The sequence below is a fragment of the Ochotona curzoniae genome, unplaced genomic scaffold, assembly GCF_017591425.1.
Source record: "Ochotona curzoniae isolate NIBS_2020 unplaced genomic scaffold, NIBS_Ocur_1.0 scaffold_3208, whole genome shotgun sequence".
Classification (NCBI taxonomy): Eukaryota; Metazoa; Chordata; class Mammalia; order Lagomorpha; family Ochotonidae; genus Ochotona; species Ochotona curzoniae.
The window spans coordinates 2697825-2712269 of record NW_024467106.1 but is presented as its reverse complement, the minus strand read 5'-3'; the positions used below and the strand labels follow the sequence as shown (position 1 = coordinate 2712269).

The window sequence follows — 14445 nt, the reverse complement described above, 5'->3', positions numbered from 1 at the left end:
GCAGGCAGCCAGATGGCAAGGAAGCCACTCAGGGTGCTCACATCCTGTACCCACAGTGCATGGCTTCCTGTCTGGCCTCTCCTTCCTGCTGATGGGCCCACAGGAGACAGGTGACAGGTGCCCGTGCTTGGGGCCCCGCTCTTTAATGGGAGACTGGACCGAGATCCCGGCCTCCTGCTCTGGGCTGGCCCAGGTCACACTGTGGCAAGCGTCCGAGGGAGAGACCAGTGGTTCCATTGCATCCTTCCCTTTCTTTTCCTCCTCCTCTCTTAAACTGATCAATTTAAAAACTGCTTCAACTGGAAAAATAGGTCATTAGAAACATTTCAACATGAGAATACACACATCAAGCTATGTAGAGACCAGGTGTAACAGAGCTGTTCTTGCAAACACCTCAGTAGCCACAATCCTTCAAAATCCTTCAAGACCCATTCCTCACAGTGCCAGGCGCGGTTTTCTGGCCGAGCACTCACTGACCTCATCAACAACGACACAGCTGAAGGGGACGCCCCCTTGTCCGCGGAAGGCCGACTCGAGCAGCAGCCCACCGCTGGTGCTCAGCGTGCAGCAGATGATGTGCGACTCCAGGATGATGATGTTCTGTGTCTTCTGGGGCCGTCCTTGGACCTGACAAAATAATGCTCATCTGTACGTGAACTCCTGACTGTAACAGGCCTAAATCCACAATTTGTTATGTGATGAATAAATTTTTAGTAAAAGAAATCTCAAATCTAGAAACTTTCCTGATAATCAGAAACCACTAAAGAATACTGTCTAATTTGCATTCTAATCTTAGAACATGACTTAAATACAATAAAACAATTATGCAGGTTTTAATTTTCTCAGTGTAGATTGAAACAATTCTTTTTGTAGTCATATTTATGTAGCTAGGTGTCTGAATAGAAATTAAATAATTCTCAGTTGTGAAGCAATTATCTGAATAAAAACAGGATTTGAATTAATTTGAATGCACATTTTTCTGATATTTTAAGTACAGCCTGTAATACTCTTACTTTTGTAACAGTACCAACAAAAATGTCTGTGAGTCTCATGAACTCCTCATTCCCAGCGTTCTGGTCTGACCAGGGCCTGGTTCCCCGCAGTCCACGCAGCTATGACGGTGAGCCCATGGCCACCTCCGCAAGCTGGCCTCGCGGGAGCTCCCTCACAGGCTTCACTAAGACGCAGAGCCACAGGTAACAGTGCAGGCTTCCTTCCTCTCCACACCCAAAGGCCCACGAAGGCCCGGCAGGCGCTCAGCCACAGCCAGGAACAAGCCTGGGTCCCCACAGAGGAGGAGGCATTCAGCCACTTGAGCCATCACTGTTGCCTTCTAGGGTCTGTGTTAGCAGGAAAGTAGAGTCCAGAACAGAAGTGGGTATACAAGCCAGGCTCTCTGACACAGGAGCAGGTGTCTTTCCCAGTGGTCTTTGGGTCACTCGGTACATTTTGGGTCATGGTTCTTCTACAGGACTTGGGGCTACAAGCCCCAGCTGGGCACAGCTACTCTTTTTTGCTTCCTGACTCACAAGTCATTACCCCTTTGCCATCCTCTGGCCTCACCAGATTCCTGACCAAGGGGCCACCTGACTTTGGACTTAGGAACCTCCAAAAATATAAGCTGAATAAACTCTGAGCAGCTCCCCTCAGGTATTGAAAAGCTGAAAAAACAGTAAGAAAAACAAACTTCTATAATGCAACACAGCACGGTGCAAGCACACCGAGCGACCTGCACACTATCGCAGTGCTCAGATTACACTGAAGTGCCATCTGCCAGAGGCTCAGTTCGCCCATTTCTGCTGCAAGGCACTACTGAGTCACCTCTGCACATGAGGCACTCCATCAGGCCTCGATGTGCACGTCTGAGATCTGGGAGGAGGCGGCGACCGGGAGCCTCTCCACTCACACGGCACGGCACCTTTGTCAGCTGTTCTGCTCCCAGTGAGGCAGCAGCATCGCCACACACGAGGCACTCAGTGGCCCTCAGTAGCAAAAAAAGGACAACACCTGTGATCTGGGACTTCTTCAAACTTGGGAGGATTAACTTTGAGCTCAAGTTAGAATTTTAACAAATAGCTTTCACATCATTTTCATGAAAACAGACAGCTATGAAGTTGATTTTCACTCTATTCGTGCAGCCACATTGAGCAGACCAGTAGTAAAGGAGAACTCAGCTTAGGAACACCAGGAGCTGCACCGGTCACTGTTCCGCTTCTGAACGAGGTCAGAGCTGTGTTCTAAACACCCGGACATGCACAGGGCTGTCAGGGTCAATGTAACTCTGACTGGATACTCGCACAGCCGCAGAATCCTGGGGGAAAACTATTACAGGTGCTCTTTTATCAGTTTCTGCATCCATGACCTACACACTGAAGATGAGGGGTCTGTCATCAGTGACAGCCACACACAGACTTCCTCTCGGCATTACTCACCCTCTCCTTGCATTTTCTCCCTCTGTCACTCTGCCTTTCAAATAAATACATCTTAGAAATAAAAAAAGTTCATGGAAAAACAAAATGAAAATGCTTATTTTTAAAAAGGAGTTAATGGAGGACATGTGCCAGTTCTAGGCAAATGTCATGCCATGTTCTATAGGGACCTAAGCGTCCTCAGATTCCGATGACAGACATGACTACACGGTCCATCATCTTTCACAGAATCCACGCTCTAGGAGCTGCAGCCCAGTGCTTCCTTCCTTATATCTGCCCAGCCACCGTCACCCCGCTGGCAAAGACTGGGACACCACAAGGCTCCCCACCACGAGCCACTTTCTAAGACTCACACAACCCACGGACCCATCTTCACGACCCATTCATCCACAGCACACAACTACTGTTTCTACGGGGTGAGACGAGGAAGCCAGTACTTGGTTAGATTTTTTTCATATTTACCCAGACCTAAGATAGGAAAAAGATCATTTAAAATCATTTCTTTCTTACATATCTCAGACTGTAACAGAACTCACCCTCAGATTAAATGAAAAAATAAAATAAATGTAATTCTACCATTTTCTCCACTTGCATAGATGTATCTAATTTTTCACAATAAACACGAAAAGAAACATCAACAGGTTGTTTGAATTGTTTCACAATTAAATTTTTACAAGTAAAACTTAACCCAAGGCTTACGGGGACCTGACAGGTGGCTGGACCGCCCCGCAGCAGAACCAGAGGAGCGAGTGCCTGCTAACCCTGCTCACCCTGCTCACCCTGCTCACCCTGCCAACCCTGCCAACCCTCACGTGCTCACTCCTGGCTCCCGACACTTCCCTGTTGCGGGAGGGACTTTTGCACTTGAACTATTCTTTCCAGAATAGTACCCCGTGGCAGCCCTGGAAGTGCACTTCGGGACCAACATCCATCCTCCTAAGCAGGGCAAGGTAGGGCGCACTTAGATATTTTAGAAAGTAGCTGCTCCCTGGCCCACGACCACACGGGCCTGTGCTGGAGCCAGGCTTCGGCAGTGGGAGACCACCGAAGTCTAAGCCCGAAAAACAGCTTGAGCGTGGACAGGCTCTGAGCCCTGATAAATCCATCTCATCACCAACTATCAGTCACTTCTGCTTGGCTAAGACTTCTTCCTGTTGCATTCAAGGGACACAGGAACACTACAGAACAAAAAGCCCAGGTACCCTTTGTTCTTTGGTGATTAAATGCCCAACAGTAAATCCACAACTCAGGATTTCCCGTTGGAAAACACGAAGAGACTGCAAGCATCACCTGGTCCCCTTACTCCTCATGCCTGCAGTCCCAGTGTCGGAACACACAGCCGCCAGCTAAGACCTGTCCTCTGATTCACTCCCCAAGAGGCCACAATGGTTGGAGCTGAGCTGATCCGCAGCCAAGAGCCAGGAGCTTCTTCCAGGTCTCCCACGCGGGTGCAGGGTCCCAAGGCCTTAGGCCGTCCTCTACTGCTTTCCCAGGTCACAGTCAGGGAGCTGAGTTGAAAGTGGAGCAGCTAGGACATGAACTGGTCCCCATAAGAGATCCCCACACGTGCAAGGCAAGAATTTAGCCACTAGGCTACCACGCTGGGCCCTCTTTTAATTTCATGGGATCCTTTTCCTCTTTATGTGGTGATCTAGCTGCTTTTGTGGTGATCTAGCAGCACTGGTAAAGCAGCTAAGCAATTCTTCAAAATAGGCTGCATAGTCAAGTCTATTTAGATTCTGTAGATAGACAAGCTTTGCCAAAACTGGAGCATTAAAAAAAAAAAAATACAGCCCTCATTAATAACATTGTGACTTTGTTACCAAGTGCAGATTCCTCCATTCTGCCTGGCTCGTGTGGAAATTTTGAGAGATCTCATGTTTTAGAGAAATACTTCCTGGTATTCCAAAAAAATTTTCTTAAAAAACAAGAAAACACTACAGGCAAATTACTTACCTCTTTAATTTTAGAAGCAAGTTCCTGCCTTTCTTTTGAAACTCTGGCAATTTTTTCATCTAACTCTTGCCTCTAGAAAAAAAATCAAATTGCACCATTAAAAGTAAGTTGCGTATTTTAAAATGCTTTCAAGTACACCACCTTACACGGCCAGACTAAGCCTGACTTTCCACCCGTGAACATCTGACCACTCCAGCTCGTATTCACAGCACAGCCCCAGCACCTTCTTACATCTGTGTCCGGTGTGGTCATGCTTGGCATCCCACAACAAATGCTGTTTTCCTACTTAGCCTGCAAAGCCCTGGAGCATTATTCCTCCCCTGAATTCTAGGTGGTTCAAACAAGGTGGTCACTCACACCCCACACTCCTCTGGCCACTACGGTGAGTACATTAAACGGTGCATCCAATCACGACCCATTTCCTTAAAAATATGGCTTGAACCTGCCTGCCCACACGGGAAATACTCGGGATCTTTCCTTGGAACTGGGAGACCATCACTGGGGTGCCAACGTGGGCTTCTGCAGCCCCACAAAGCAAAACAAATTAAAAACTGGGTGGAAAAATGACATAAGCTGAGCCTCCGGAACCCAATCCCTGGCAAAGCTGAGCCACTTCTGGTTTGACCAGATGGGAGTTAGTAAAATCCCTTTCTGTTTAACCTAATTTGAAGTGGTTTTAACTTGTAACTGAAAGGTACCTAATAATTTCAGTGTAGCTTTAAAATATCAGCCCAATTGAAGACACCACCTGCTTTCGTAAATGAAGTTTTACTAGAACACGACCAGATTCATCTGTGACTGATGGCTGCTTTCACGCTACGACAGAGCTGAGCAGCTGTCCTGCGCTGCCTAAAACATTTCCTGCTTTGTCTTTTACAACAACAAAGAGGACACTGACCCACCTAGTAAGGCAAGTCACTTTACTATGTGCCATCCCCAGACAGCAGCAACATCCGGTGCTCCTGAAGCAGCATGTGGCATGTGCGCCTGCCCTGAGCTACCGCCTGGAACAATGCCCGGTGCCAGGGAGCTACCTGCGCCTCCCGCGCGCCTCGGCACAGAGCGCGCTTGCGGGAAAGCTCATCCAGCTGCCGGTCGAGACAATCTTTTCTCCGGTGCATCTCCTGAACATGAGAAGGCAGCTCTTTCTCTAATAAAAAGGAAAAGTCAAAAATCACATGCAAATTCCAACAAACACAGCAAAAAGCACAACTAGTTCCCAGAACTAGACGATTTCGAGGGTCTCCAAATGACCTTAAGTGCCCAGAAAGGGATGAGAGAAAACGCCCGATTACCATGGATTCAGTACTTACTCATCCTGTGGTTAACCTGGCTGTCCAAACTGAATTTTAGGACTTCATTATTAATAGATTTTTCAGGACCCAGTCGTACTAAATTTATATCTCCACAGTTTCCTGTTAGAAAAAAAAAATCATACTTAAAGATCAGTACAGGTACTGCCAACAAAGCCCGTCTCTGTGTAATACCTATTCTTAAACAGACACATTAACAATCAGAGAAAGGGGCTCACATACACCAACCACCTGCAACCAGAACAGGGATTTCTGATACATGATTTCAGAGAATCTTCTAGCAATCCTCCTACAAAGCCAGTACCCACAGTCAAAGCTGTCAAGGTCACATAAATACTACAGAGCACAACTGGAATTCTATTTTTTTTTTAAGATTTATTTATTTTAGGGCCCGGCACGGTGGCACAGTGGTTAAGGTCCTCGCCTTGCACGCCACAGGATCCCATATGGGCGCCGGTTCTATCCCGGCAGCCCCGCTTCCCTTCCAGCTCCCTGCTTGTGGCCTGGGAAGGCAGTCGAGGACGGCCCAAAGCTTTGGGACCCTGCGCCCGCGTGGGAGACCCGCAAGAGGCTCCTGGCTTCGGATCGGCATAGTATCGGCCCGTTGCGCTCACTTTGGGAGTGAATCATGGGACGGAAGATCTTCCTCTCTGTCTCTCCTCTCTGTATATCCGCCTTTCCAATAAAAAAAAATAATAAAAATAAATCTTAAAAAAAAAAAAGATTTATTTATTTTATTTTTTTTTTTTAAAGATTTATTTTTATTATTTTTTCATTGGAAAGGCGGATATACAGAGAGGAGAGACAGAGAGGAAGATCTTCCGTCCCATGATTCACTCCCCAAGTGAGCACAACGGGCCGATACTATGCCGATCCGAAGCCAGGAGCCTCTTGCGGGTCTCCCACGCGGGCGCAGGGTCCCAAAGCTTTGGGCCGTCCTCGACTGCCTTCCCAGGCCACAAGCAGGGAGCTGGAAGGGAAGCGGGGCTGCCGGGATTAGAACCGGCGCCCATATGGGATCCCGGGCGTGCAAGGCGAGGACATTTAACCACTTGCGCCACCGCGCCGGGCCCAAAAAGATTTATTTTATAGGGCCCGGTGCAATAATGTAGTGGTAATAGTTCTCGCCTTGCACACGCCGGGATGCCATATGGGCGCCAGCTCTAATCTCGGCAGCTCCACTTCCCATCCAGCTCCCTGCTTGTGGCCTGGGAAAGCTGTTGAGGTTGGCCCAAGGCCTTAGGACTCTGCACCCGCATGGGAGACACAGAAGAGCTCCTGGCTCCTGGCTTTGGATTGGCGCAGCTCCAGCCGTTGCAGTCACTTGGGGAGTGAACCATCAGATGGAAGATCTTCCTCTCTGTCTCTCCTCCTCTGTATATCTGCCTTCCCAAATTAAAAAAAAAAAAAAAAGATTTATTTATTTTATTGGAAAGTCAGATTTACAGAGAGGAGTGACAGAAAGATCTTCCATGTGCTGATTCACTCCCCAAGTGGCCACAACGCCCAGAGCTGAGGCGATCTGAAGCTAGGAGCCAGGAGCTTCTTTCAGGTTTCCCATGTGGGTGCAGGGTCCCAAGGCTTTGGGCCGTCCTTCGCTGCTTTCCCAGGCCACAAGCAGGGAGCTGGATGGGAAGTAGCATAGCTGGGACATAAACTGGTGCCCGTGTGGGATCCCAGGGTGTGCAAGGGGAGTAGAATTTAGCCATTGAGCCATTATATCGGGCCCTACTGTATTTTTTTTAAAAGGATTTGTTTGAAAGAGTGATAAAGAGGGGAAGATAGAGATCTTCCATCCACTGGTTCACTCCCTAGATGCTTATAGCAGTTACAGTTGGGCCAAGCTAGAGCCAGGAGCCAGGAACTTCGTCTGAGTTTCCTTCATGGATGGCAGGGTCCCAGTACTTGGGCCACCCTTTGCAGCCTCTCACACACAGGCAGGAGATGGAGTGCAAGAGCCAGGACGGGAACCATCACACTCAGAGAACTTTGGTGTCCTAAGTGGCTGCATAAAAATCTGCTGCAACACCCACCCCAGAGCTTCCTTAATTTCCCATTTCCCCAGGCTATTGTGCCAAGGCATGTTCTGTACAACACAGCTTGGCGACGTCAGCACACTGCGGCAGGTGCTGTGGTACAGCTCAGGAGGCTGCCAGCTGACATGCCCTCCCACAGTCATGGTGTCCCAGCACCTCCACTTCCCATCCAGTTTCGCTCCATGTTCCTAGTCAGGCACACAGTATGCCATGACAGAAGTGTCTGCCACACAGGAGATGCACAAGGATGCCTGGCTCCTGGCTGCAGCCTGGCCTCAGCGGCTCCTGCAGGCATTGGGGGAGATAAGAGGAATGAAGTGCTCTTTCAAATAAAATAAAAACTGAACTAAAAAAAGCACCACTTTTTAACAATGGACTATTCAAGGACAGGTACGTATTAATACATATTTGGATTTCCAAAACAAGATCTTATTTGCCCATTCAGTCCCTGTCAAAGTACTCAGCACAAGAGTTTCAAACTATGTTCCATACTGTCCTGCTGCTACTGCCCAATCTCGGTAATGGACATTCTGCACATAACAACTGTTACCATTATAAACAATAGTTAGCCTGTCCATTATACCATGTTCATTCAGGTTACCACATCTTAGTATTGAAAAATCTTCCATTGCACCATTAGGCTAAATTATGGCCATTGTGACGTTGTAGCAGCATTTACCCCTACCTGACACATCATATAGGTCTGTCTCTCCCTTTCCACTGAAAGCTAAGTCCCTTAAGAACAAGGTTCTGTTTTTGCTCACTGCCTGTAACAGTGAGTGGCTCACACACAGCAAGTGCCATGAGCACAGACCATGCCCAGGGTGAACAGCTAATCCTCACAGAACCTGAGGCTCAGTTTTGATCCAAGCTTGGCCCATTCTTCCAGATTTGAGGTCATCTCTGATCAACATTTACTTGAAGGCCTCAAAACTGTGTAACCCCCTTTTGTTGCCATCAGAAAAGCAGATGGTGACCTGGAACTCACCCACAATGAACAGAGCAGGGCGCGCCACCCTTCACGCCGCAGGGAGAGCTCACAGGGGCACAGAGTAACTTCCAGGGACCAAGACACAGCGAGCTGGGAGTCAGGCCTCCTAGCAAGGGCTTCCCGGACAGGTGCAGTGCCGCCCAGGGGGGGTGGTGACTGGTGTCTAGGCACTTGAGGGTCTTGCTCTCTTTAAATCAGCACTGATGTATAATTTACATTGAGTAAAATGCAGAGATATAAAAAAATCTTTAATTTGGGGCCAGTGTTATGGCAGTGCAGGTTAAGCTGCCACTTGTGAAGCTGGCATCCCAAATAGGTGCCAGTTAGAGCTCCACTTCCAATCTAGCTCCCAGTTAATGGTCTGAGACAAAAATCAGAGGATGACCCCGAGCTTGAGTCCTTGCCACACACGTGGGAAGTCTCCTGCATGAACCTCCTGGTTTTGGTCTGGCGCATCAGGGAAGTGAACTAACAGAAAGAAGATCTCTCTTTGTAACTCTTAAAAATAAATCTTAAATTGAAACATTAAAAACCTTGATGAGCTTAACATATGTCTGTTAGGCAAACTATAATTTCAATAAAATACTCCATTTTAATCTGTGCTAGAAAGCAAGTGGTCCTAGCAGAGCTGGCAGTGCGCTACTGACCTGGACCAGGACTCGCAGCCACAGCACTGTGCTGTCTGCAGACTCAGGATGAACACGCAAACAGGGATTGACAAGAGGATCGTACCACAAACACACAGCTTGAGCTTTCTGAAGTGAGACTACAATGAAGAACTGAATTTCTTACATTAGCTACACCTTAAATGGGGCTTCTGGTTTCACCTCATCTTACACGTTACTTCCTCCAAAAGCGCCCCTGACTTCACACAGCTGAGTCTCGGAGCCTTGAGGTGGCCGCAAGCAGACCACGGGTTAGGGGACACTAACCGCTCTGTGACCGTCCACTGGGGCATCCAGGTTTTGCCGTGGAAACCTGGCACAGCACAATTGCTCAACAAATGAACTGAGAGGTGAAGTGAACTGACAACTATCCACGGGCCACAGCTCCAAGGAGAAGCTATTACCAGCTTATGCCTGCTCTGTCATTCGAAACTGCCCACACAAAACACCAAAAACCAAGCAACAATTAAAAACTCATGTAAATCATACCCAAAGGATTCTTCTTGTCTTTACATTTTTCCTTGAATTCGAGGATAATTTTTTTCATAAGCTCATCAACAGCTGCATTAGAAGGCGCACACACAAGGACGCGGTTCTGTTTGATCTTGGCGTTGAAGTTTTCATCGGGGTGTCCTTTCCTCTGGTTCTACAATTTACCACACACACACACAAATGCCAATGAATTCTATTTCATAATTTGAAAGTTTTTCTCTATTTCCATGTATTTTCAAAACTTCCCATAAAGATATCAAAATTAATAAAAGCATCTCTATCTTACATTGATACAATAAAGTTAATATGACACAAGATTTGTGACTGAGTTTATCAAAAACCTGCTTAATCAATATTCATCAATAAAACTGCACATGTGGGATGGTTTCCTGGCAGCGGTGCAAGCCACTATGAATCTTGGGGACAGCCATTTCAGTGTGTAGGACTTGTCTCACCCAAGAAGGGTTTTCTGATGGTTTACATTTATATAACTTTCCCTTCCCCTGCCATCGCTTTCTCTGATTGCAGTTAGACATAATATCCAAAATACACACAAATGCAAAAGGGACAGGCACTTTAATATTTACATGTCATTAATTCAAGCGAAGTTAGACGACACAGCAGTTCACAACACCCAGCTCCTCGCCACACCCACCTCTGTCAGTAAGCAATAGAGAAGGCCGACAATCGTTTTTGACTTTCCTGTTCCAGGTGGTCCATGAATCAAACAGATTTTGGCAACTGATGGCAAGTGTTTGACCATGGCGTACGCAGTCTCTATTGCCTTCTTTTGATCTTCATTGAAATCCCGTAAGTAAGCAATCTATATAAAAACCACATTTGTGACAATGAGCTTTTTCTACAGTGACACAAACAAAAGGTTTATTTACCATGACTGGGCAACACCATAAAAATACCTTTAGGAACAACTTTCACTACTGAAACGGTAATAATTACTACATAGGGTCTGTCAGCTTCAGTGTATCTACAAATACTCATGTTGTTTTGAGATTCTTATAATTAATTACATTAATCTATACTTTATTTTTTCCGTTTTAGTCAATCTTCTCCATAGACAGTAAAAGCATCCCAAGATGCTTTCTTTGCCACAATGTAGTATGATGGGAAAGGCATCGTTTTCACAGTGAGGTTTAAGGATAAATTGCAGCTTCCCTTGCAAGCTAGGTCCCTACGCTCCTAACCTCACTGTTTCGTTCACTGTGAGATTCCTGAACATTTGGGAATTACTGAAAGAATGCACACCAAAGTCCTTGCACAGAACAGAGAGAAGAGTTCCTTCTGCAGTTCCCTGCACTCATTCCCTAGAATGCACACACTTCTTACATTGCAAACTATGCTACTACACGATCAGCATCCCATCTCCATGTGCAACATCAGTTGGTTCATGTCTCTTTCACTCATGAACACTGACCACCTATGGAACATTCCAACAGGATGCTGATCTAACTTTTTAAAATTGCTCTTCCCGTACAGCTTCAAGTATTTACTGTCAATCTAATTGCACACTTCACAAAAACTAACACGAAATGCCATTGTGCTTCTGCATGAACATGCTGAGACATACAGCAACTAAAAATGACACTTCAACATCCCAACATAAACTTTTCTTTCACTGGCTATCATATGCTAATGACTCACAATTCTCTCCGATGGCATACTTGGTAACTCCTGTGTACAGAAGTCCGTGGAGCATGGGCGCAGGATGGCTCTGGCCAGTTGGTTCCGACCACTCAGCAGAGACATAGCCTTCAACTTCCTCTGTGTAGTCACCAGAGAACTGATTACAACACATTTAAATTTCACAATTTCATTTGATTTGCCTGGCAGATCGTCTTGAGTCTGGACGGAGAGGGAGCACTCAGACTTCCCATTACGCACTGTTATGGAGAAGGAGAAAAAGCAATTTCAGTTACTAATGAACAATGTCAGCTACATAATCTTCCAATTTGCCTTCTGTTCGATACATGATTTACATAATTGGCTTAAGAACTAGTTACAGGTTACAGAACGGTTCCTGACAATCAGGTGTTTGTCTACCACAGACAGACAAACATGATGTAAGCAGAGGACCACATATACCAGATGGTGGCGCATGCTGGAAAGAAAACAGGGAGACAGAGCGGGTTGATGACGTTAGGGGAGAAGCATGTAGAGGCTGCTCAGGAAAGGCCTTCCTAATGAAATAACCTTTGAGCAGAGACCTGAAGGAAGTGGAAGAAGCTGTGCCTCTGTCAGGAGCAAGGAACAGGCGGAGGATCAGCAACCATCAAGACCACATCAGAGACATGTGTCAAAAGCATTTCAGAAACAAGCATGTGGCAATATGGCTTGAAGGAAAAGCAAGGAGAGCGGGATGAGAAAGTAAAAGCTACTTGTAGGCTCTGGCCGGATGCTGCTGAATGCCACACAGCACCAGGCGGGAAGCCCCTGACTGCTCTGGCAGAGGAGCCCCAGGGCCACCTGCCATGGTCAAGGCACTGCTCTTACTGCAGAACAAAGAATGCACTTCAAAGGAAAGTACAGAAGCAAAAAGAGGCTATGTAAAGGAACTGGGGTAAAAGGGAACGGTGCCTTGGACTAGAATAGAGCAGAGGAAGAAATGGATTTTACATATATTGCAAAGAAAGTCAACAGGATTTCCTAATCAGTCAGGTGTTGAATAGAGGTGGGAAATGTCCGTATACGGTGGAACTTTTGCTCTGGTCCTGCCAAAGCAATGATAGACAGGACACAAAATTTTATACATCTATAGTAGGCAACTTTTCAGGTTAATTAGTTCATATGGCCTCTGAATGATGTAAATACTCAAAAGGCCCTTGGCAGCAAAAAGTTCCCAGCCACAATCCCAGGTAGAGGAGAACGAAAGGACCATGGATGTTTCCTAGGTTTTTGGGTTGGGCAACTAAGAGTGAGGCAAAATGAAGTCAAACAGAAAGTCAGGTATACACTGTTGGCCAAGCAGGTTTCAAAAATCCAACATATCTCGAGCCCAGCACAGTAGCCTAGTGCCTAAAGTCCTTGTCTTGCATGGGTTAGCATTCCATATGGGCACCAGTTTGTATCCCGGCTGCTCCCTTTCCCTTCCAGCTCCCTGCTGGTGGCCTGGGAAAGCAGTCGAGGACGGCCCAAACCATGGGGACCCTGCACCCGCGTGGGAGACATGGAAGAGGCTCCTGGCTTTGGACTGGCTCAGCTCCAGCCACTGCGGCCGCTTGAGGAGTGAACGATCAGATGGAAGATCTTCTTCTCTGTCTCTCCTCTCTGTATACCCGCCTTTCCAATAATAAATAAATAAATCTTAAAAAACAAAAAAAAACTCTAGCAGATCTCAAATAGACAGACATACAGTGCTGATCCGCAACGAGATCTCTTAGAAACACGTATCGAAAAATGTTAATGACAACCTTCAAAAGATGACTTAAAAATCCTGGGACTAGTTTTTGAGGAGCTGGGAGTAAATCACCCTGCCCAGTATGACAGGTACTGCTGAAGTCAAGCCAACCTTGCACTAGCTTCAGCAGAGAAGTCTCCACGACACAATGGATGCAGCTTATGGAACCGTAGACGCCTCATGCTGCCTTAAAGTGTCTGGCTCTTCTTCACAGTAATTAGCCACAAAACCAAGGTCGTAAAATATATCAAGATGTAACAGAGGAGTTTGCAAATTGTTTTATGACAAACGAAGTGGTACACCAGAAGAGAACGTTATAAAACAAAGCTTTTAAAAGTAATAGAGTATCTTCCATATTGTGTTTAGGAAACAAGCACTGCATGACAAACAATCACACAGAAAATTGTCCTGGTGGTGTACGCGTCTGCAGGGCCGGGCTGGCGCATCTGCAGGGCCGAGCTGGCACAGCTGGGGGTGGGGAGTGGGGAGAGGCTGGGCTATGTCCAGCAGATCTCTCTAGTGTCTCTCATTTACTTACTGACTGAAGTGCGACGAAATTTATGAACATAACCACAATGGTACTTCTGGAAATCTTGTACACAATTTCTCTCTCCATCTTCCGTTTCTTCATTTAGTTGCTCAGGAACCAAAAACACCAAATCATTCTCCTTTGGGTGAAGCTGTTTAGCCAGTTCACATTCCTCTAGATGAACTAAAAAAACAAGCCAGCTTTTCTATAACTTTAACACAATTATTTTAAATAAGATTAATACAAAAATTAAACCACCGCATTAAATGCACAAGTACACAGCCCAGTGTATTTTATGAAAGCAATCATGTAGACGCAATCAAAAGCTTCATCTGGACATGCACTTGGAAGACACCTGTGTCCCACATCTGCTACTGCTTTGTGTTTCAGCTCTGCTAACTATCGCAGCTGCCCATGAATATACCAGCTGGTGGGGCAGCTGGGTCCCGGCACACACGTGAGAGGTCTGGTCGACTTCTTGGCCCCTTGTTCTGGCCTAACCCAGCTCAAGCTGCTATGGACACATAGGGGACAAAGCAGCAAATGAAAGCTCATTCATTTGCGGTCACCGTTGCGGTCACTTGGGGAGTGAACCAGCAGATGTGGGATCTATATTTCGCTG

The 14445-nt window shown here is 46.5% G+C and overlaps 1 protein-coding gene across 7 annotated transcripts in view; it reads right to left on the bottom strand.

Annotated features, from left to right (window-relative positions):
* The window catches only part of SETX (senataxin), a 59831-nt gene that overhangs the window by 15945 nt on the left and 29441 nt on the right, over positions 1-14445 (bottom strand). For all 7 annotated transcript variants that reach the window (XM_040963736.1, XM_040963738.1, XM_040963737.1 and 4 more), the window contains 8 exons: positions 13833-14006; positions 11542-11780; positions 10538-10705; positions 9880-10036; positions 5699-5800; positions 5420-5535; positions 4386-4457; positions 478-627 (listed from right to left, as the gene is read on the bottom strand). In XM_040963736.1, the coding sequence (XP_040819670.1) occupies positions 478-627; positions 4386-4457; positions 5420-5535; positions 5699-5800; positions 9880-10036; positions 10538-10705; positions 11542-11780; positions 13833-14006 (1178 nt within the window). The remainder of the gene's footprint in view (positions 1-477; positions 628-4385; positions 4458-5419; positions 5536-5698; positions 5801-9879; positions 10037-10537; positions 10706-11541; positions 11781-13832; positions 14007-14445) is intronic.